Source organism: Tachysurus vachellii, chromosome 9 (assembly GCF_030014155.1).
Source record: "Tachysurus vachellii isolate PV-2020 chromosome 9, HZAU_Pvac_v1, whole genome shotgun sequence".
Taxonomy (NCBI): Eukaryota; Metazoa; Chordata; class Actinopteri; order Siluriformes; family Bagridae; genus Tachysurus; species Tachysurus vachellii.
The window spans coordinates 5,147,571-5,170,896 of NC_083468.1; the positions used below are offsets into that span (position 1 = coordinate 5,147,571).

Below are 23,326 nucleotides of genomic sequence, written 5' to 3' on the forward strand. Positions count from 1 at the left end.
ACCATGTTTCTTCGTGTTTTTTTTCATTTCATGGTTAGTCAAGTGAAAAGCCAGGGCTGCTGATAGACAGAAATGTGCTGTGTGCTTCAGTGGAGCGAGCACACTACTCTGCACAAACACAATACCTCATTCAGCCTGGTTTCATCTCGACCCTGAAACAAATTGAAATGCTTTTGTCTACTTAGTAAATTGCCTTCTGAGGAATGAGAAGAAAAAAAAACTTCCCCTTTTCAGGCACTCGTGGCTTTTTATATTTTTTGTATTAGGACCCAATGCACAGAAGATTTTCTCTTTTCTAAAATCTTTAGTGCTTTGTTGTGTTGTGAATATCACAATCAGTACAGTAACTAGGATTGGGGGAAAAATATCTTCATGCGTGAATATACTGTAGCGTGTACATTTGTATAGCCATGCCTACACATGTGAAACTAATGCTGTTTGAATAGGGCTTTCAAGCCCCTTAGCAAGACCTGCCATATTAAATCCTCCACAAGACTTCCTTATTAAGTGCCCTACGTGTCCAGCAAAATCGTTTAGAAGTGTGCTGGAGCTTATGTAAGTTTTGCCGCAGGCAAATGATGTCAATTTGATGCACCGATAGTATTTTATGGCTCTATTTACTGTAGAAGAAGAACTTTTAACAATCTTACAGGAGCAGAAATGGAGGTAGAGCTGAATGAATTAATTAATGGATTATATATATGCTGAAGACAGGGGTAAAAATAATGCAAGTTAAAAAAACGATATTCATGAAGGTAAACATTATAAAACAGCACGTTTGCATGGGTATTAAAGTGTATTTTGTCTTCAGGTACGCAGAAGTGATCGAGGCATGCCAGCTCCAGCCTGATCTCGACGCACTTCCACAAGGAGACCAAACCGTGGTCGGAGAAAGGGTACGTGTTTGTGTGTGTGTGTGTATATAGGTGTATGTGTGTGGTTGTTCAGGTTTCTCTGTCTCTTTCTCAGGGAATTATTCTGTCTGGTGGCCAGCGGCAGCGCATCAGTGTGGCCAGAGCTCTTTATCAGCATTCTAAAGTGGTGTTCCTGGTGAGTGCCACGTACAGTATCTGGTTCATGCTTTATGATTTATAACCTGATTTTGTGGACCAAAAATAGCACACTAAAAAAGAAATCTCTGGCCATGATTTGAAAAGATGGGACACATAACATGATGATAGCCAACATCTATGTTCTGACATTAATTTAAAAAAATTGTGACTGCTACTATGATCATCTAAATCCACCAATCAGATGGCAGGATAGGATTACAGTCACAGGTAATGGCAACGAAGAAACATAAATGAAATCTCAATTTTTCTGGTTGTGTTTGTCTCAATTTTCCCCCTGAGGTCACTTCATGCTGATTACAGACTATAGGTCTGTCATTAGACAAGACGAACATGTTAACAGACAGTTTGTTAATTCAAATTAATGCAGTTTGTATACCGCTTCTAACAATAGGAATTGTCACAGAGCAACTAATACATAAATTATATAAATGTCTTTAAAGGCTTATTTAAATTTGACAATTTTAAATTGAAATTTATCCCTTATGGCATCTCTGGAAAAATTGTCCGTAGTGTGTGATTGCGTGAGTGAATGAGAGTGTGTGTGTGTGCCCTGCGATGGGTTGGCACTCCGTTCAGGGTGTATCCTGCCTTGATGCCCAATGACGCCTGAGATAGGCACAGGCTCCCCGTGACCTGAGATAGTTCGGATAAGCGGTAGAAAATGAATTAATGAATTTATCCCTTATGAGGCGAAATACACATGGGCAACGGTATAGTAAGGTTTCATTTTGTAACCAGAAGCTTTTGACCAACTTATAAATTTGAGCATCAGTATAATGTCTGAATTCATTCTAGTTTTAATAAGAAGTCTTTTCTGTTGAATGCAGAAGTGATTATGGCAGTTATAGTTACAGACCAAAGACATTCATTCATCTTCTACCGCTTATCTGAACTACCTCGGGTCACGGGGAGCCTGTGCCTATCTCAGGCGTCATTGGGCATCAAGGCAGGATACACCCTGGACGGAGTGCCAACCCATCGCACGTCAGAGTGACTGAGCTCATTACTATTCATGAGCTCTCCCACTTGTGACCGCGCCCCCAGAATTCGTGTAACTCAGTGAGTTTCCTATACAGCAAGGATGGCTGAACGTCAACGGGTTTGTGAAGAAGCCATTCTGCCGCAATTCAAGGTGATTGTAAACAAATTTCCTCTAGCCTAGGCTACTTATTGCGCTGGGTGAATGAATAGTCATGCTGTCATATCCTAGCGGTTAGCCAATCGGAGCCAAGCAGCATAGCTCATTTGAATATTCATGAGAACTGGTGCAAATCGAGCTGAGTCTTCCTGCAGGCTTTCTATACCACACTAGAATGGCTTGAAACAAGGTAACCAAGGCATTATTTCCACAAAAAAGAGTCCATGGTAAACTTCAGACATTACCACAAAAGTAATGAAATACGTGTGGCAGGACATCTTTAAATTGAAATGGCTAAACTGGGAATAGTAGGAAACTGGGAAAAATTGTAGCCTGTACCCCTCTGGCCCTGCCCAGCTAGACACTAAGGATGAATGAATGCTGAGGCACACATTAATGGTAATAAACATTTCTTCAAAAATCTGACCAGTCCTTGTGCATCTTCTACATATCCGTTTATTAAACATTGTCCGTTTATTCCGACCGGTAATCTGTTGCATTTAGGATGACCCTTTCTCCGCGCTGGACATTCACCTGAGTGACCACCTGATGCTGGAGGGAATACTTAAGTTCCTCAGACAGGAGAAAAGGACGGTGGTGCTGGTCACACACAAACTGCAGTACTTACCACATGCAGACTGGGTGAGAACTATACATCTGATATATATATATATATATATATATATATATATATATATATATATATATATATATATATATATATATATATATATATATATATATATATATATACACAAGTAACATGGCTCTGTATTGGTAGCAATACAGTAGTTGATAATTAGTAGTAGTAATTTTTAGTAGTTGATTAGTAATTAAAAAAATATGTGACTATTTTAAGTTAAAAAAAAAGGTTATTTGTGCAGCAAAAAACACACTGCAGTGCACTTCAATTAGCCACAGACAGGCTGCTCCAAGTGTGTTTAACACAATGCTACACAGCAAAAAGATATAAATCAGTGCAACGATTTCACATAATACACCTGTTAATATATTACACAATTTATCATCATACTGATTCTTCTAATGCATTGTGTGGACAAACTGGCAGCTCACACGAAATCACTGGTAAATCCATCATTTTTACATTTCATACCGTGAAGTTATTATATTGTTATTATATTGTTCCAACATTCTGTTTATATTCTGCGATCGTTAAGATCATAGCGATGAAGGATGGGACAGTCCAGACACAAGGGACCTTAAAGGACATCCAGTGTGCTGAGCTTGAACTGTTTGAACACTGGAAAACGCTGATGAACAGACAAAACAAGGTGATGAAATGAAACACTTTCCATCTCATCTATAAGGTGAATTTGATCGCTTTGTCAGCTACTGTTTAATATGGTAGACATCCATTTACATTAGAAAAGGGAATTTCACATTGTGATGTAGAGCCTTGTAATAGCAATTTGTTGTATACAGTATAGTTTTTTTTTATAATATTAATTAGTAATTGTGTTTTTTATTAACTGATTGATTGCAGTTCATTGTTGTTCACTGTTCCTTTCTTTCTTTAACCAGGTGAGTCAGTTGAGAAGCAGTTCTCATTTACAATGACGACCTGACAAATACATAAATTATATAAATGTCTTTAAAGGCTTATTTAAATGAAAACTGTTCATTTTTCATGCAGTTTGTTTTTGGGAGAACATGGGAGAAGTCATTTATACACTGGGCTGTAGGAAAGTTCGGTTATTCTGGTGGATGGATGGATAACTACCTAACTAACTAGATAAATAAAAAATAAAACAAACAAATAAATAAATAAATAAGTGAGTATGTAACTAACTAACTAGATAAGTCAATAAATAAGTCAATAAATAAATAAGTAGGTAAGTAAGTGAGTATGTAACTAACTAACTAAATAAATAAATAAGTCAATAAATAAATAAGTGAGTATGTAACTAACTAACTAAATAAATGGTCCATAAATAAATAAACAAATAAATAAACAAATAAATAAAATAGCAAAATCTCATTTCATACATTTTTCTACCAAAACAATGATATCTGACTTGTATAGAGAGCTGCTGTGCTAAATGTGGAGAGGATAAGTTTAGAAAATCGGAGCCGTGAATTAAAGGAAAAGTAATCTTTAAAACCAGATTTAAATGTAATTCCCCAATAGGAAGATGTCAAGTGTTCAGCATGGCCTCTGTGTTTCTCTCACAGGAGAACGCCGTGGAGCTGAAGAGGAAAAGTTTCCGAAGGATGTATTCCAGAGACACACTTGCCACAGAGGATGAGGACGAAGGTAACGTCTCAGCATGTGCATATAAAAGAACTACATGAGCTTTTAATCAGTTAATTTTTTTCAGCATGAGAGACATGAACCATCAACGAAGCGAAAATGAATAAGTTTCAGTTTAGGCATTTTATATATCATACAACACTGCAGATATTTTGTATAGCATTAGATATTATATCATTTGTTTCTGGAATCTTCTAAAATGATGCCATGCCACCATTTTCACCTTGTTTGTTCAAAAAGAAGAAATGATGGCAAATCTTCTACTAATTATTGTATTAAGGGGAATTCTGCACATGGAAATAATGTCTGATGTCATCAATTTATTTTTACATTTACAGCATTTGGCAGACGCCCTTATCCAGAGCGACGTACATAAGTGCTTAAATCTCTAACATTGAATACATTAATGCTGGCTCACTAAGTTACATACTTAAGATACCATGAGTTTAAAACATTTGTTCAAAGTTACAATGAAAAAGTGTCAAAGGTTGTTTTTTTTTTTTTTTTTTTTTTTTTTTTAAATGCGAAAGATAAGGAAAGAAGTGCTAGTTGAAGTGTTTCCTGAATAAGTAGGTTTTCAACCGCCGCTTGAAAATATCCAGTGACTCAGCTGTCCGGACCTCTAGGGGAAGTTCATTCCACCACCATTTATGCTTATCTTAATATAATTCTATTACTGTTGCTAATCATGATGTACTATCATACCAGTATAGAGAATAATTACACCCCTGACAGTACTAGTAGTAATGGTGCAGACTTCTGAAATGAGAAACTTTACAACCAATTCCATAAATCATCTTTATATTTTAATTATTATCCATAAGGGAAGAAATAACTAACAATGCGTTTACTGTATCCTTTTCTTTCAATGCTTTCTGTACTTTTTGTGCAGTGTGTGTGTGTGTGTGTGTGTGTGTGTGTGTTTGCAGTTGTTCTTTGCTCTATATCTGTTGTTGTTCTTTCCATCATGGCTTCCCCTGTGCGGACATTTTGGATCTCTCCAGCCTCTTTTCTTACTGTCAGACAGGTTAAAGGTTGGGATGGCATGCTTCTCTGCATCTCTAGCACAATGAAGCACTATTGCATGGGTTGTTTAGGAATTATTAAACCAAATATCTATTTTATGTAGAAGTATTTTATTATTGTGTGATAATTAGTGTCATATGTAACCTACGTTTCCGTAGTCGTCATATGATGTGCAGAGTAGAAAAGTTTGTGTGTTGGGTTTTCTAGAGTGTACAGTATGTTAATTATTGATGTAGTACAGTATGTTAATATCATATACAGTAAGAATAAAAGTATGTGTGCTGTTATGAAATATGTGCTGGTGTGATGTGGCCCGACACAAAATGAAATTTCTCTTACTATTCCGAAAATATTTATTTCAAATAACAGCATGTCCTGCAAGTGTTTATTTATTTATTATTTACTGCCATCATTTACATACTTACTGAAAGCATGTACTAAGGCTTGGAAATAAGTATGGTTATCACATTATTAGCATATAAACAGTGGTTCCCTAATCAGACTCTTTTTTTTTTTTTTTTTTTTTTTTTTTTTTTTTTTTTCTTTCTCTTGAACTGAATTAGACCAGGACCCGTATTCATAAAGATTTGAACCAAAGAACCAAATTTAGGAAGGAATATACAGAATATACAATATACTTTTATCTTAGAGAGGAGGCGGGGCTTAAGCCCCTAGGTATGACACATTCTTTTGAAGACTGTGATCGGTTGTCCAATTTTTAAAAAAAAATTAGAGCCCTTTTAAAATATATGGTCTATTATAAGCCATCTCTTATAATATATATAATAATATAATATAATATATATATATATAATGACGTTTCTGTGCTGTGTCTTAGATGTTATCTCTAATATGATTGGTCACAAAAATAATCAATACATGCTCTAATCTCTCTCATCTTATTAACTCACTATCATTATTAAATATTGTACACAATACATTTCTTCACCCTCTTCACCTTTTAGTCATTTTTTCCTCTGATAGGAGAAGTTAAAATCCCTCCTAACTTCTAACACTTTTTGACCTTATGAGGTCTTAAGATGCTTTATGAACAACTTTTATCTTTACTGGGATCTTCTCTTTAATTTTAATGGGAATCGCCCACTTTTCTAAAAAAAAAAAAAAAAAAACTTAGATTAACGTCACTTTGCACTAAGAATTGTAATGAATACGGACCCAGATGGTTAAGCATTAAAGAGTAACAACTGTCACCACTTTATGTCAGTCATAATTTCATACCCAGAATGTTGCATGTTTATAAAGAGTTTTACAAATTTGACCTGAATACCACTGGTCTTAATCTCAACAATTTCTTTGTGTTATTTCAGTTTCCCAGCTACAAACACTCAACGAAGTCTGTGTTCATTTAACACTGATGGCTTTGGTGTTAATAAAACGCATTATTGCATTATTACACATTACGTTCTGAGATGTTTTAAAATTTCTGCCAGCTTTTCATGAGCTACACTAAACCTTTGTGAAATGAGAAACTCCAGTCTGACTACAGTGTTTGTTCCCCAAAGATGGATCCCTGTGTACAGATGAGGACAGCCTGACAACCGAGCTGCGTCAGAGGAACACGATGCTGTGGGGCTCGTTAGGGACGTACCTACGAACAGCTGGCCTCCTGCTGCTTTCACTTCTCATCCTGTCACAGCTCACCAAACACTCACTCATGCTAGCCATAGACTACTGGCTCGCCCACTGGACGTCTCAGGCCATCACAGCTCGTCTGGACAGCGCAGAGAGAAACTGCACAACCTCACAGGTGTGGACGATGATGTCTTTTAAAGTGTCTCAGCCATCTAAGAACCATCCTAGTTCTAGTAGCATGAATGGTGTAAAATTCAGCTACTGTATGTAGCGTAATGTTATATAACGAAAGTAGGAAAATATCTTCAATTCCATTCTACCGTTCAGAAGAAGCTCATTGGATGAGGGATATACCAATAAAACCTACTTATCATTACACACACACACACACACATCAAAGTCTTGTCGAAAAGTATTCAGGATCCCTTCAGTGATCAGTGCTCAATGCCATAACAACGATCCCAGAATGTTTTTTTCAACCATGAAAATATAAGTTTGCTGTTTGTAAAATGAATAATAATCCATTCATCCATATTCTGAACCATGTATGCTACCCAGGCTTGTGGGGAGCCTGGGGTCTATACTTATGGACTTAGGGGCCCCTGGATGGGGTTCTATACCATATTAGCACTTTACCTGATTTATGAAGGCAGTCACCATTCATTTGAGTTTAAATGTTAATTTCAATGAACCTCATCATATTAGCGGCAAACTAAAGAAGTGTCTCACTCAACTATTACTTATTATATTCTCTTTCTCTCGCTCTCTCTCTCTCTCTCTCTCACCATCTCTCTCTCACCATCTCTCTCTCACCATCTCCCTCTCTCTCTCTCTCTCTCTCTCTCTCTCTCCATCTCCATCTCTCTCCATTTCTCTGTCTCTCTCTCTCTCCATCTCCATCTCTCTCTCTCTCTCTCTCTCTCTCTCTCTCTCTCTCTCTCTCTCTCTCTCTCTCCATCTCCCTCTCTCTCCATTTCTCTGTCTCTCTCCATCTCCATCTCTCTCCATTTCTCTGTCTCTCTCTCTCTCTCCATCTCCCTCTCTCTCTCTCTCTCTCTCTCTCTCTCTCTCTCTGTCTCCATCTCCCTCTCTCTCCATCTCCATCTCTCTCCATTTCTCTGTCTCTCTCTCTCTCTCTCTCTCTCTCTCTCTCTCTCTCTCTCTCTCTCTCTCTCTCTCTCTCTCTTTCTGTCTCCATCTCCCTCTCTCTCCATTTCTCTGTCTCTCTCCATCTCTCTCCATTTCTCTGTCTCTCTCTCTCTCTCTCTCTCGCTCTCACTCTCTTGCTCTCTCTCTCCATCTCTCTCTCTCACCATCTCCCTCTCTCTCCATTTCTCTGTCTCTCTCTCTCTCTCTCTCTCTCTCTCTCTCTATATATATATATATATCTCTCTCTCTCTCTCTCTCTGTCTCCATCTCTCTCCATTTCTCTGTCTCTCTCTCTCTCCATCTCCATCTCTCTCCATTTCTCTGTCTCTCTCTCTCTCTCTCTCTCTCGCTCTCACTCTCTTGCTCTCTCTCTCTCCATCTCTCTCTCTCACCATCTCCCTCTCTCTCCATTTCTGTCTCTCCATCTCCATCTCTCTCCATTTCTCTGTCTCTCTCTCTCCATCTCCATCTCTCTCCATTTCTCTGTCTCTCTCTCTCTCCATCTCCATCTCTCTCCATTTCTCTGTCTCTCTCCATTTCTCTGTCTCTCTCTCTCTCTCTCTCTCTCTCTCTCTCTCTCTCTCTCTCTCTCCCTCCATCTCTCGCTCTCTCTCTCCATCTCTCGCTCTCCATCTCTCTCTCTCTCTTTCTCTGACCCCAGAACTGTGTGCTGAGTCATTCCCTGAACCTGCAGGTGTTTTGTGGCTTGTGTTTTCTTGGTATCGTGTTATGTTTAATCACATCTGTGGCCGTGGAGTGGATGGGACTTCGGGTGGCACAGGAGCTCCACTGCAGTCTTCTCCGTATCATCATCCTCGCTCCGATGAGGTAAAAGTTCCCTAACAAACAACAGCCTTTTCTTTACTGAGTAATGATTTCGAGATTTCAACTTCTTGTAGTTCTTAAACAGAGTTTCAGTATTCAAACTTTTCAGGTTGTTTGAGACGACTCCTCTTGGGAATATTCTGAACCGATTCTCTGGTGACATCAACGTCATCGATCAGGTTAGATCATAGACATAGACACAGATCATAGACATAATAATCTAAGACATAGATTATTGTTTTCAAGAAACTACTTCCATACAGTGAGAAGATAGAATCTAGAAACGCTAGTTTTTTCCACCTAATCCATAACTTTGATATTTAATAGTGTGTAATTACCATTAATTAATAACCATTAAAATGTTATCATACTAACTGCATATAATCTATGAGCACTTGCTCAGAGACTCAGTGAATGTTCGTACTATAAATGTATTTAAAAAAATTCTGGGGTTCTTTAAAAGTTATTTGTAAATGAAGAGCTTAGTAAGGAGTAAAGCGATTTATGATATACTGTTATAGAAAAATTAATCAGTGAAGGAGTGATGTCATGTGTACAGAGGTCCTAAGAAGCTATGCATTATTATATATCTTTTTCTCTCTTGTTTTCTCATGATCTCGGCATTAGATCATGCTCTATAGGCAGGAAAAGCTCAGTAACGCAGCATCATGGACTCCTTGACAAACTTCCACATAAGTGTCCGACACTTAAGATGAAGTCTGTGAGGTCTGCGATAACGAGAAAATAAGAAAGTAAATAATTTAATAATGCATGGCCTCTTAGGACTTTCTGTTTTTTCCTCTGAAAGGTTGAGATCTTAAGAGCCTACAATACATAAACTCTGTTCTGGAGTACACATGTGGATAGAGGATTTATTCAAAAACAATAATCACTACACTAACAAACTAAATTGAATTAAATCTAGCACATCCCGGTTACCATTGAGTGTCTGAGCCGCTCCACCCTGCTGTGTGTGTCGGCGGTCGGCATCATATCCTACATCACCCCAGTCTTCCTCATCGCTCTGCTCCCATTAGCCATCATCTGCTACTTTATTCAGAAGTACTTCCGGGTGGCATCCAGGTGGGTTCTCCACTGATTAGTCCATGCATCATCAGTTTTATGATTTATGGCAGTCAGGATTAATTTGAGTTTAAATGCTGGATTTAAATGTTTAATTGAGTTAGTACCAAAAAAAGATATCTACTAATTGTTCTGGATAAACGTGGGCCTCATGTATCCAGCAATTATTATATGAATGAATTTATGAATGAATTTGCAGGAGTTTTTACACAAGAAATGTGATATTCCTAAAAATCCTTTTATCTCAGGAAAAAAAAATGTATTGTAAGCGAACTTCTGAGACATCCATGTAAGACAAAAGCAGGGCTCTCATGTTTTGAAGGCAAGCGTGATATCTCTTTTGTTCAAACCGACCATCGAAAATACCCTCGCTAATGTTTTTTTTTCATTGGTTGTTGAGTTAAATCTTACCCAGATTTACACCCAGTGCTATTTTCTGATTGGCTATTGTGTAGGTTCTATTTTTGATTGGCTGATAAGTGTCAGGCTCGACTAAGAACTCCAGGGGAGACACGCTTGATTCCTGCCCGGTTCCATAGCGGTGCGGACTGATACACTTTGGGCGCTGCGGCATATTAAATATATGATAAATAGTCACAAAGGTTTTTCTGCGTGAGAAATACGATGGGTGGCGGGAGAACGTGACTAAAGACCCAAATGCGTGACACGTGTCAGCCCTGCAAAAGAAATAAGAAATGTCCCCCTATAAAAGTAGAGTTAGCTGACACTCTGCAGTGGCTAAGCTGCATTACTGGAAGATTTATTGCAAGTATAATGAATCAATCTATAGGTGCTCTTAGATTGTTCTTCAAATCGATCATTTTTGTTATTTTGTTCTTTTCAGAACTTTTATGAAGTTTTCACAACTTTTATAGAGTTCATCTAGACCACAAAGTAATTCTCAACATTTGCATTGGCATTTCTCAACATTTGCAACAAGGATCAGCATTGTGTGTGTGTGTGTGTGTGTTTTATGTGTAGGGATCTACAGCAGTTAGAGGACAGCACCCAGATCCCCCTACTATCCCATTACTCAGTGACTATAGAGGGTCTCACCACCATCAGAGCCTTTAGGTACACTACACACACTTAAAACTGAAACGTTATCTAGACTATTTTCATTATTTAATAATTTACCTAGACAATGATTTGATTTCTGTTTGGTTGCAGACACGAGCAAAAATTTAAGAAGAAATTTTTGGAGTACTCAGATGCCAATAACATCGCCTCGCTCTTCCTCACAGCAGCCAATCGCTGGCTCGAAGTTCGCATGGTAAAACCAAGCCATCGATGAATATGTTAACAAATAGATAAATAATCACAATAATGCTATTTGTGCCAAGTGATGTACAGTAGATCATGACTCGTTACACTCAGTAATGTTTTGGACTTACCATACGAATGGAGACGACCAATTGCCGTAGTATGATATATGCTAGGATGTATATAGATAATTTAATTTTATTTTTCATTTTGGTTGATCCTCATTAGCTACTGTAAATGTCTATCAAACAATAATTTCTGAGGCTAGGGTTCAGTGCTTCCTCCATTGCTTTGTTACATGGCAGCTTTATACATTCAGTGGATAGATCTTGTTGATCTATGGCAAATGTTGGCTCTCATATGTGGCCCGCCGGCCAATATGAATTTTTTATTTTCCAACTAATTCTTTTGTCACTCCAAAGCAAGAGTCAAGTCAAGAAGCTTTTATTTTCTTTTTAACCATAGTGAGTCTCAAGGACTATGGTACTACATAAAACAGGATTTCGCTAAAGTTAGCTAAAGTGCACCTAGCGCAAAAAAGACTATACAAAACATTACAGGACAAATACAGAAAATAGCACCGAACAGTTTGCATTCTGTATATTATACAGTATGTGCAAAAGATAGAGGATTGTAAACAAACAGGGTTCTTGTAGACATAAATACACTTAAATTATAGCAGCAGTTGGATGAGATATTGAAATGCCAGTGTGCACATTGTGCCTGCATACAAACTGGACAGTTTATAAATGTCTGCACTGATGTCTTACACCGATTTGCTAAATTATCTTTCTGCATCTACGACAAGGTTAAATCTTCCACGAGGATAATGTTTGTTTAATGCAATGTTTAGAACAAACACCTAAATAAAACAGAACAGAAAAACTTGCCTGACTCACACAAACATAACATAACATACAAAGCTGAGACCTTTCTCGCTGCGTAACCATAGTAACAGGTTTAATCTTGACTCATCAGGAGTACATCGGGGCCTTTGTGGTGCTGATAGCAGCCGTGGCGTCCATCAGCAGCGCTTTGTACAGTGAGCTCTCAGCTGGACTAGTAGGTCTGGGCCTCACATACGCTCTCATGGTAAAGCTTCCTGTCCATCACACACATTAAACAAGACTCACATTTACGTGTTTGCACATTCTGAAACATGGTTGTGTGCCTGATATCTCAGGTGTCGAACTACCTGAACTGGATGGTGCGTAACCTGGCTGATATGGAGGTGCAGCTTGGTTGTGTGAAGAGAATCAGCAGTCTGCTCAACACGGAGCCTGAGAACTACACCGGAGAAATGAGTGTGTGGATGAGAACCGATGAGTGTATGAGTATCGATCGTGTAAATGCAAAGTACTGTACACCTGCTAAATCTATGCTCATATACAGTATGGGATTGATTTCATTTATCTCTCAGTTCAAGCTCCTGTAGCAAAGCTCCTGTTGGCTGAGGTCAACTGTTCCTGGATGGTAACCACCAGGACTCTGACTGTCATATACTTAGAATATGTTTTGATCGATGTAGATAGTCAAATGTTGCCTCTCTGGTAGCAATGAGAACGAATGAACAAATCAACTAAAAAAACATTTAGGGAATTAAAGAATAAAGTTTTAGAAACAATGGTTTTGATGGAAGATATATAGTGCTTTGCATAACTATTCGCCCTCTTGAACTTTTCCCACATTTTCTGAATAGAAGTGAATCAGATTTGGCTGAATTAACCAGAGGACCTTTCAGAGGCTAATAGAGACTTTATTCACAGGATCGATTGAATGTCAGTGGTTTTTACTCCATTGCAGAATTTTTGTAGTTATTTGAATAAAGCCGTTATATGAAAAAAGAATGAAAGAAAGAAAGAAAGATTTATAAACCACAGCTGCTGAATACTTAGTACATTTAATCTAAGCCACGATCTAGACAGAAATCTAATTTATTTAAATGTAATTTATTTAGATTTAGCTTAGTCATTATTGTATCCCTTTTTACCTTTCTCCATGCCACCACAAAAAAAAGTTAGAATAGCTTAGATAGATTTGATAGAGTATATCATATAATATGATAAATCTCCAGGAACTAACCTACAGTAGACTCTAATGATTATAGGACGTTATAGGGCAGTGGTGGATCTCAAGAGGTTAAGGCTCTGGGTTGTTGCTCAGAAGATCAGGGTTCGAACCCCAGCACTGCCAAGCTACTGTACCATTGTTGGGCCCTTAAGAAAAGCCCTTAACCCTTTGGGCTCCAGTGACGCTGTATCATGCCTGAGCCCAACAACCAAAGTTGTGATATGTGAAGAAAACATTTGACTGTAATGTATATGTGACAAAATAAAGTTTTATATCCTATGATATGCGCACATAATATAATGTTTGTCATTTTATTTGCGTACTCAAACGCAATTGATTTAGCTAATTTGGAGCAATTCACAAAGAACTTGATTTAGTTGTTTGGTTTGTTATTCCAGCTCCAGCCCAGATTCCAGCAGGTTGGCCCAAATATGGCGAGATCCAAATCAAGAATTTGAGCGTGAGATACGACAGCAGCCTAAAACCCGTCCTCAAGCGTGTCAATGTTCACATCAAACCTGGACAAAAGGCAACATCATTAAAACTCACACACAGCATTACTTGCTTTCTGACTCTCTCTGAGACATTCCTATTAGTTATGTAGTTATACGTGTCTGTATTTATATCCGTACAGGTGGGTATATGTGGACGAACAGGAAGTGGAAAGTCTTCCTTCTCCTTGGCACTCTTCCGAATGGTAGACACGTGCGAGGGTACGTTTACTTTTTTTTTTTTTTGTTCTTCTCAGTATTACACAGGAATCTTCTAGGCTTGGTGACCTTCTGTTATTTTCTTCAAGGTCAAATTATTATTGACGGGATTGACATTGCTAAACTGCCACTTCAAACCCTGCGCTCCAAATTTTCTATCATTCTTCAGGACCCCATTTTATTCAGTGGAACAATTCGGTAAGTCTTATTGATCTTAGCGTGTAACCGTGTCGGTGAATACTGGTATCTTTTTGTTTTTTGTTGTATCAGAGCTAGACGATATATTACTTGAATTATTCGTCAATGAATGTTCTTTTACTGATTGATCAATTTTTGGAATTTGTTTAAGATTCAATCTGGATCCAGAGAGAAAAGCCACTGACCGGATGCTGTGGGAAGCTCTGGATATCGCCCAGCTCACTCCAGTGGTGGAAGCTTTACCTGGAGGACTAAGTGAGAGCTTGAGGACTTGTTCTTTGCCTCTAAGATCTTAGCTCTCTGAGAATGCAAGGGTGGGCGGGCAATCAAACGTATCTGTTAAATCGAAGAATGAAGCATTAGAATGAAGATGAACATTTTTTTTATAGTTACATGACAGCATTTTAAATAGATTGTTTACTATAAGTTGCACAGTTTAATTTTTCTATTTATACCTTTTTCAGGAATTTAATTGTTATCGATCTTTTAGTCTTATTCTACATTCATAAAGACATTCATTGATTTTCTACCGCTGATCCGAACTACCTCGGGTCACGGGGAGCCTGTGCCTCAGGCGTCATCGGGATGATCTCAGGCGTCATCGGGCATCAAGGCAGGATACACCCTGGACGGAGTGCCAACCCATAGCAGGGCACACACACACTCTCATTCACTCACGCACTCACACACTACGGACAATTTTTCCAGAGATGCCAATCAACCTACCATGCATGTCTTTGGACTGGGGGAGGAAACCGGAGTACCCGGAGGAAACCCCCGAGGCACGGGGAGAACATGCAAACTCCACACACACAAGGCGGAGGCGGGAATCGAACCCCCAACCCTGGAGGTGTGAGGCGAACATGCTAACCACTAAGCTACCGTGCCCCCTTTCATAAAGACAGTTGTTTTAAAAAAAATTTAAATGAACTAATCTAAGCTTTATATCTCAAATTACAAATCAGTTCGAATTCTGGGGACAGTGGGAGCTCACATGGTTAAGGCTCTGGGTTGTTGATTGGAGATCAGTGTTCAAGCCCTAGCAATGTTGCGACTTTTGGGCCCTTGAGCAAGGCCTTTAATCCTCTCTGCTCCAGGGATGCTGTATCGTGTCTGACCGTGTGCTCTGACCCCAACCTCCAAAGTTGGGATATATAAAGAAAGGATTTCACCATGATATAATGTCTATGTGACAAAATAAAAGGTTTCTATTCTATATTCTGCTGTCGATTAGGAATCTGCTCATATATGGGATTGATATCATTTATCTCTCAGTGCAAGATCTTGTAGCAAAGCTCCTGTTGGCTGAGGTCAACTGTTCCTGGATGGTAACCACTGTAATATATGTAATATGACTGTAATATACTTCTAATATGTTTTGATTGATGTAGATAGTCAAATGTTGCTTGTCTCTTAACAATTAAAACGAATGAATGAATCAACTAAAAAAACATTTAGGGAATTAAAGAATAAATTTCGAAATTTTTATGTATTAAGAGATTCGGTTTCTTACTCAATACTGTACAGAGCATATTTTTCAGCATATTTATGTACATCAAGAATCTTATCTCTGAGTAAAATCCCTTATGTACAAGTTAATAACAGGATTTTTGGATCAATAGTTAAATAAACATGATTTTTGTTTTCATGTTTCAACCCTGAGCCTGTGTTTTGTGACTAAATCTCAGGATTTTTTTAGCCATTAAAGAGAACCCTGTGTAACCTAATAAAGGTTAATACTGTTGTTGTCCATGTCTTAGATGCCATGGTGACGGAGGGAGGAGAAAACTTCAGCCAGGGACAGCGGCAGCTCTTCTGCCTGGCTCGAGCGTTTGTGAGGAAGAGCAGCATCCTCATCATGGATGAAGCCACAGCATCCATCGATATGGCCACTGTGAGAGAGCGTATATACAATACATATCTCACAACACGGTGAACATAAAGCGCTCTAAACATCCACACCCTTCTGCTTCTGAATAGGAGAGCATTCTACAAAAAGTCGTTATGACTGCTTTTGCAGACCGGACGGTTGTAAACATTGCTGTAAGTATCTACAAAAACATCAGCTTAAAAGTCCTCATCCACGACCACCAAACACTGAGGTATTAAGTGTTCAAATCGATCAGTCAATGGATGAATGAATCAAGAAACATTTTTAAGAATCGAATAATAAAGAAAAATAATTTAAGTCATTCTAAGAGTCATTCCAACAAGATCTCGAAGAATTTTACAAACTAAAGATTGTCTAAGAATCTGTTGAAAAATCTGAGGATTCAAAAATTGATCTCACAGCTCAGTTGGTCTAAGAATCACTCCAAGAAACAAAGAATCAATCTCAATCGACTCATTTTATGAATCGATTCAAAAATCTAAGAATCATTTAAGGAAAGAATCTGTTGAAGAATCAAAGAATGAAATAAAGCTAAGAATCATTATAACAATCCACCTATGTATCAGTAAGAAACTGTTCTGTTTGAGAATCTAAGAATCAGTCAAGGTGATAAACCAAAGAATCGGTTACTCCAAGAATCATTTAAGGTTATAAGCTACTGAAGAATTGAAGAGTCAATTTAAAAAACAAACATACAAAAAAAAAAAAAATACTGAACACTCAACTAATTAATCAAGCTAACAATTGTTACTAAAAAAAAAAACAAAAAAAAAACAAAAACAAATTATTGAACAATCTAAGAAGCAATAAAGTATTTATATAGTAATACGTACGTACTACTCACACATCAGTAACCGCCACTGATTCAACTATCTCCTGACACTGACTTATTTATTCATGCAGATTTCCAGGATGTAATTTCATGCAAAAAATATATATGCAGATAAAATGTTGGTTTATGTACCAGACCAAAGAAGTTTCTAATAGGTTTATGACTTTCTGGATTTATGCGTGGTGATTTATGTAATATATTATGCATCAAACTGCAGCATCGTGTGCACACCATCCTGGGCTCAGATGTGGTCATCGTGATGAAGCGTGGAGCCATTCTGGAATACGACAGACCCAACGTCCTACTGGAACAGAAAGACAGCATCTTCTATTCTTTTGTCAGAGCAGACAAGTGACTACGGGATGAAAGGATTTTTATTATGAGCTGTATATAATTTGGATAATGTATTATCACTGAGAAATAATATAAACCTTCCAACAACAACAACAATAATAATAATAGTCTCTTACTTTTCCTACTCTTTAATCATTACTCCTCTGTTAACGTCGGTACAAATCGTTAGAAGAAATGATGCAAACGACACGAGAATTAGTGACATTTTAAATATTTTATTAGGGTATAATTTGCAGAGCTTAAAATATTAAATCGCTTTTAACTTAAGTATTATTAAAATACATAAAAATGAAAGCCAAATCTGGGTCCTGGAAAAAAAAAAAAGCCAAAACCTAAACCAAATGGGGGGAAAAAAGATAAATAAATTAAAAATGAAAAACATCCAACCCTCTAAATGAGAGAAGCTCAACCCAAGAGAACTCTCTGAACAGTGATGAAGGGAGGACTTTAAAATATCTTTTCTTTCTCTTTCATGTTTACATACACCTTTTTTTTCCCTTTCATTCTCTCTCTCACTCACTCCGGATATTTTTTTTTCCAACATTTAAATACATAAAGACTAATTTTACATTCTTTTGCCACTTCTCCGTTTTTTGAAAGTGTCCTTGCAAAGTGAGCCTGGTGCGAAACCTCGATCCTGACCCAATTGTTCCCTTACCTGTTTCTTTTTATATCATTTGTTTTCTTAATTAAACACGGAGGGGAATTGTGATGTAACTTGTACCTTTTATATAGGATATGGAACAAAGGTAGCAGACAAAATGTCTTTGTCATTGTGCTGCGTAATGGAAAAGCACCACAAAGCGAGGCCTTCGGACTGGTGCTGCTTCCTAGATGGATCCGATATGGCCGCCTGCCTGCGGATCGCTCCGGTGCTGGAGAAGCACTGACGAGGGCATACGGTCTGACTAGATTATCTAAAATATTCAAAAAAAAAAAGAAAAAGAAAAGGTGCAGCCACTGTGTAAGACCCTGGATTAAAGAGCATCTTGTGTGGAAAGTAGTCAGACTTATTATGGGGTAAACTGTCTGGTCCTGAAGGTCTGAATTTCACACTTCTTTTTGTGCCTCCAAAGTAAAAAAAACAAAAAACCAAAAAAACCCTTATTATTATGATTATTATGATTAAGAAGACTCTGTAGACGACCAGGACTACAGTTCAGTCTTCTTAAACTGTACAGAAAAGCAGTGCCACTACTATCTTCCTCATCTTTCTTGTTGTTCTAACATGGATGGATAGAAGGCGCTAACGTCAGGAAGAAGAGACAAACCAAACCTATCATCCCGTATTCCAAACCCACCCGAATTAGCACATGGGCATAAGGAAACCAAACAAACTATAAACAAAAACAAAACAAAAGGAAGAAGGTGAAGGTGTCAATGCTTCCTGGTTAAAGGGCTCGCAGAACAGTACAGCCTCTGGAAGAGGAAGGGGGGGGGTCTGGGAGTGTGCTGCCGCCCGTAGGCCAGGCTGACCCATCCTGACCGAGTCGTAAAAAAGAGAGCTAAGTTTGTAGGAGGTGAAAGGGCGTGGCCTTTGGTCCTCCCGTGAGCAGAGGGATGGAAAGGAGACGAGTGCGAGCCTCATCTCTCCGTCACGTGGTTCTGTGGAGGAGGGGGCAAGGGCGTACACAGGGCCTCGGTCAGGTCGTCCATTATGGACGTCTCCTTGGGGTCCATCAGGTTGAATTCCCGTATAAAGACGATGAAGTGCGTGTAGAGCGTGTTTAAGTGTCCGTGCAGCTCCATGGCCACTGTCTCCTTATAGTGAGACCAGAAGATGTGTGCCAGCACGTGGAAAAGGTAGCGGCAGATCTTCTTCACCAACGAATCGAAGGCGTTGGGGAACTCTTTGCCTGGAGAGAGTGAGTGAGAGAGAGTGAGAGAGAGAGAGAGAGAGAGAGAGAGAGAGTGAGAGACAGAGAGAGCGAGTGAGCGGACCTGTAAATTTCCAAAATAAGAACCAACAGTAACTGAGGTTTAGATCTAGTAATAACCGGAATGACACCAAAACAGACTTTAACATGCTTAGATTAGCATTTTGTTTGTTTTTGCCCATTTTTTTTATCTTTCTGAATAAAATGCATCAATAACACTTTTACTCTTACACTGTAGTTACACAAATATCAAAACATGACCAAAAAACTTCACATGATCTTTCCTTAGCTCAACAATAAAGAAATCATTTTTCAACAAACCTTTCTGTCAAATTCTTTCCTCCATTAGATAAACATTTTATTCATTACAAAATCAAAATACTAGATTTCGGCTTTTATCTAGATTTCATGTATACATAATTCATTAGCCTCATTGGTCGGATCTAGCCGTTAGCGTGGCTTCGATCCGACAGGAAGTGATCATGACTACGCCCTGCACCCTCCACCCTTTATAAAAACAACTCTGAAGTGTCCAGCATACAGCCACATTACTGACCGCTCCAAAGCGCTGACCACTGAGACTCTCCATTTCACTATAGAACACTTAATCAAGATCATAATCTAGCCTGAGACTATGAAGCATCTGCTGTATAAATGAGTGGTTACTAAAAGATACGATAATGTATTAATATGAACAACTTTCTGTTTTAGAAAAACTAATCTATAGCTTTCAAACTTCATTTTTATGTACCCGAGTGTGGGCATGTGATCCGCTGGCCAAAATACATAAGATAAATTCCATATTTGCATCCATGAATGGCCAATAATGTAGTTTATTGGGTTTGGGAAAGAGAATCAGTGTCTCTGTGGCACCACTAGGTGGCAGTAGATGATCACACTCACCATACTTTGTGGGAAAGATGTCCTCATCTGTAACGAGCTTCTGGACCGAGCTCATGACGAAGTCTACATACTGCGGCGCCGTGCATTTTGTCTTCTTTCCTTTCTCATCATACCAGTAGTACGTCCTGAGAGAGAGAAAGGGAGAGAGAGACAGAGAGAGGGAGAGAGAGATGGAGAGAGAGAGAGAGAGAGAGAGAGAGAGAGAGAGAGGAAAGCAAGAGAAAAGAGAGAGAGACGGAGAGAGAGGAAAGCAAGAGAAAGAGAGAGAGATGGAGAGAGAGGAAAGCAAGAGAAAGAGAGAGAGAGAGAGAGAGCGAGAGAGAGAGAGCGAGAGAGAAAGAGAGAGAGAGAAGAGATGGAGAGAGGAAAGCAAGAGAGAGAGAGCGAGAGAGAGAGAGAGAGAGAGAGAGAGAGAGAGAGAGAGAGAGAGAGAGAGAGAGAGAGAGAGAGAGAGAGAGAAAGAGAGAGAGAGAGAGTGAGCGGGAGAGAGAGAGAGAGAGAGAGAGAGAGAGAGAGAGAGAGGAAAGCAAGAGAAAGAGAAAGAGAGAGAGAGAGAGAGGAAGAGAGAGAGGAAAGCAAGAGAAAGAGAAAGAGAGAGAGAGAGGAAAGCAAGAGAAAGAGAGAGATAGAGAGAGAAGAGACGGAGAGAGGAAAGCAAGAGAGAGAGACAGAGAGAGAGCGAGCGAGCGAGAGAGAGAGAGAGAGAGAGAGAGGGAGAGAGAGAGAGAGAGTGAGAGAGAGAGAGAGAGGAAAGCAAGAGAAAGAGGGGGGGGGGGGAAGCAAGAGAAGAAAAAAAGAGTTTGATATTTTCATAATGCACAGGATATTCTGAAAACTTCAGTTACAAACCCTGCAAATCATCTATAATTACAGGAAAACAGAATCCGACAAGATAAAAATTGCCCCGTGTGTCATTAACTAAAACGTGCAGCTGACCATCTGTGTATGAAGCTGAACGTGCATTTGATCGGCGTCCACTTTTGTTCTTTCGGGTTTATCTCCTGGCAGGTGACCCACTTACACAGCAGCTGCAGGGTTTTTGGGCGTCACCTTCCTCCACACAAAAAGGCTTCTGTGCGCACATCCTGGCTGAGGAATAGGACCGGGTGGCTTTCAGCCAAATTACTGTAGCACTTGTGTACTTCTAGTCTTTTTAATCAATGACCTTTAACCTGGGCTACAGATATGCTGAGCTGTATGTGTTTCTGGTTAAGTGTCTTTGTATTAAAACAGTTGGAAACGTCTGTGTGGTGTAGTCTGTAGAGATCGTGCTAGCGCTCTTCTCTGTTCTGATGATGACTGGATGACGCATGGGACAGTCAGAAAGTACAGAGCTGGTGTTTTAATCCTAACTGAATCGTTTAGTATAAAGTACGATTCACTACAGCACGAGGTAAGCCGAAGACTCGATCGAATTCTGACATTCTCACTGTGTGAAGAGCGTTCAGAGCCTTAGATAGACAGACAGATAGACAGATGGATTTATTTGACATTATATTTATATTGCAGCAAAGTGAAATCCTTTCTTCACATATCCCAACTTTGGAGGCAGGGGTCAGAGCACAGGGTCAGACACGATACAGTGTCCCTAGAGCAGAGAAAGTTAAGGGCCTTGCTAAGGGGCCCAACAGTGGTAGCCTGGCAGCGCTTGGGCTTGAACCCCGATCCGCCGATCTACATCCCGAAACCTTAACCGCTGATGCAGTCTGACTGCATGTACTACAGTTAAAATCGTCTCTAGATTTTTTTCTTAAAATACAGATGTGAAACTTTATCACTTGCTCATTTGTCAAAAATTTTTGAGTCATAAACGCTTTACACTTAGGATAAACTTTTTTCTTAACTCCTACGAGAACTCCTTTTTCGTGTGCTTGGCGCTTTGGTCACGTTAATCTCCCCGTATCATCTTTAACCAGTAAAGTCAAAACACAACACACACGCTGCCTTTCCAGAGATGAAGCTGACTGAAGGGGCAAAGGGTGACCTCGGAGACGAGGACATGACCTCGAGCAGTCACCTGTTCATAGAGCGAGTGTTGAGTTGCCAGAGTGGCTGCAGGATCAATAAGTTATGGTGAAGTGAGAGTGAATAATGCAGGAGGGAGCATTCTTACGTGTTGCAGGCTGACATGACAGGGCACGTGTCTCCTGTGCAGAACTCGGACACCGTGCTGTACTGCAGGTTGATCAGATTGAAGAACGTCGTGGCTGTAGAGGAGAAAAGGAAGTTCATGAATTGCTTTGGATTTTAAAACGGTGTGTAAATTTTTAGCAGTTTACGGTTAAGGGCTTGAACTAACAACCTACTGATCAGTAGCTGAATGATCATCTTATGGTTTCATATAATGCCTTGTGTAACAGCAATTTTCTGAAGTTTTACAGCCTTATAAACAAAAAAAAAAAAATCTACAAAACATCTATAGATACAAACTCCATACACTTTAGAACACATCTGCTTCTGGTTCTAACTATAGTCATATTTAAAGTTGAAAGAAAACCACTGAAAAGATTCCAGGATAATTACCACCATTTAGCAGATTCACACCATAAACCACCCAGTGGGCAAGTGGGCATGGACTAACTGCCTCTATTAACCATAAAAGGCTCTGATAGTCACACATTATGTTGATTTAATCTTGAAAAAAATAAGAATAACATTCGGTTTTCCAAAAATAAGCCCCTGCTTCATGTTACTTCATGGCTCTAATGAAAGATCTGCCAGAAGTCACAGGAAATGCAAACAATGGTCTATGTTCTCTGGTATGGTGTTGGAATGTTAATCGAAGTTCAGTCTTTTGACAACTTTTAGCATGCGTTACATAAGCCTGAAATAACGTGCTGCTTTTTTCCTGGGATGGACAGACATCCGACAAATAAAGGGTGTTTCTAAAATATCTGCTAATGCTAGACATAACAAGTCAACCAGTCGACTTTCCTGTGGTTTTGGCTTCAAAACTGGTCATTATTCATCCCTGTAAGCATTCCTATTTGGGATTTATTTGGAACTGAAACACGCACGGTTAAACCTGGCTCCGTAGTATCAAAGGCATCGAGGAGCGTCTGCCCCGAG

General features: G+C 39.0%; 2 protein-coding genes across 4 annotated transcripts in view; one reads left to right on the plus strand and one right to left on the minus strand.

Annotated features, from left to right (window-relative positions):
- Positions 1 to 17,479, plus strand: part of abcc8b (ATP-binding cassette, sub-family C (CFTR/MRP), member 8b) — a 33,106-nt gene extending 15,627 nt beyond the window's left edge. Inside the window, 20 exon segments of the mRNA XM_060878554.1 lie at positions 812 to 896; positions 970 to 1,050; positions 2,716 to 2,853; positions 3,390 to 3,525; positions 4,403 to 4,486; positions 7,033 to 7,277; positions 8,913 to 9,079; positions 9,186 to 9,255; positions 10,002 to 10,159; positions 11,141 to 11,233; positions 11,330 to 11,432; positions 12,401 to 12,514; positions 12,606 to 12,726; positions 13,891 to 14,021; positions 14,127 to 14,205; positions 14,292 to 14,400; positions 14,552 to 14,655; positions 16,161 to 16,294; positions 16,381 to 16,443; positions 17,341 to 17,479. Coding sequence (XP_060734537.1) covers positions 812 to 896; positions 970 to 1,050; positions 2,716 to 2,853; positions 3,390 to 3,525; positions 4,403 to 4,486; positions 7,033 to 7,277; positions 8,913 to 9,079; positions 9,186 to 9,255; positions 10,002 to 10,159; positions 11,141 to 11,233; positions 11,330 to 11,432; positions 12,401 to 12,514; positions 12,606 to 12,726; positions 13,891 to 14,021; positions 14,127 to 14,205; positions 14,292 to 14,400; positions 14,552 to 14,655; positions 16,161 to 16,294; positions 16,381 to 16,443; positions 17,341 to 17,478 — 2,353 coding nt within the window. The 3' untranslated portion in view covers position 17,479.
- Positions 17,480 to 17,672: 193 nt separating this feature from the next.
- Positions 17,673 to 23,326, minus strand: part of mob2b (MOB kinase activator 2b) — a 42,415-nt gene continuing 36,761 nt past the window's right edge. For all 3 annotated transcript variants that reach the window (XM_060877440.1, XM_060877439.1, XM_060877438.1), the window contains exons 3-5: positions 22,371 to 22,464; positions 20,258 to 20,382; positions 17,673 to 19,333 (exon numbers count right to left, since the gene is read on the minus strand). In XM_060877440.1, the coding sequence (XP_060733423.1) occupies positions 19,062 to 19,333; positions 20,258 to 20,382; positions 22,371 to 22,464 (491 nt within the window). In that variant the 3' untranslated portion in view covers positions 17,673 to 19,061. The remainder of the gene's footprint in view (positions 19,334 to 20,257; positions 20,383 to 22,370; positions 22,465 to 23,326) is intronic.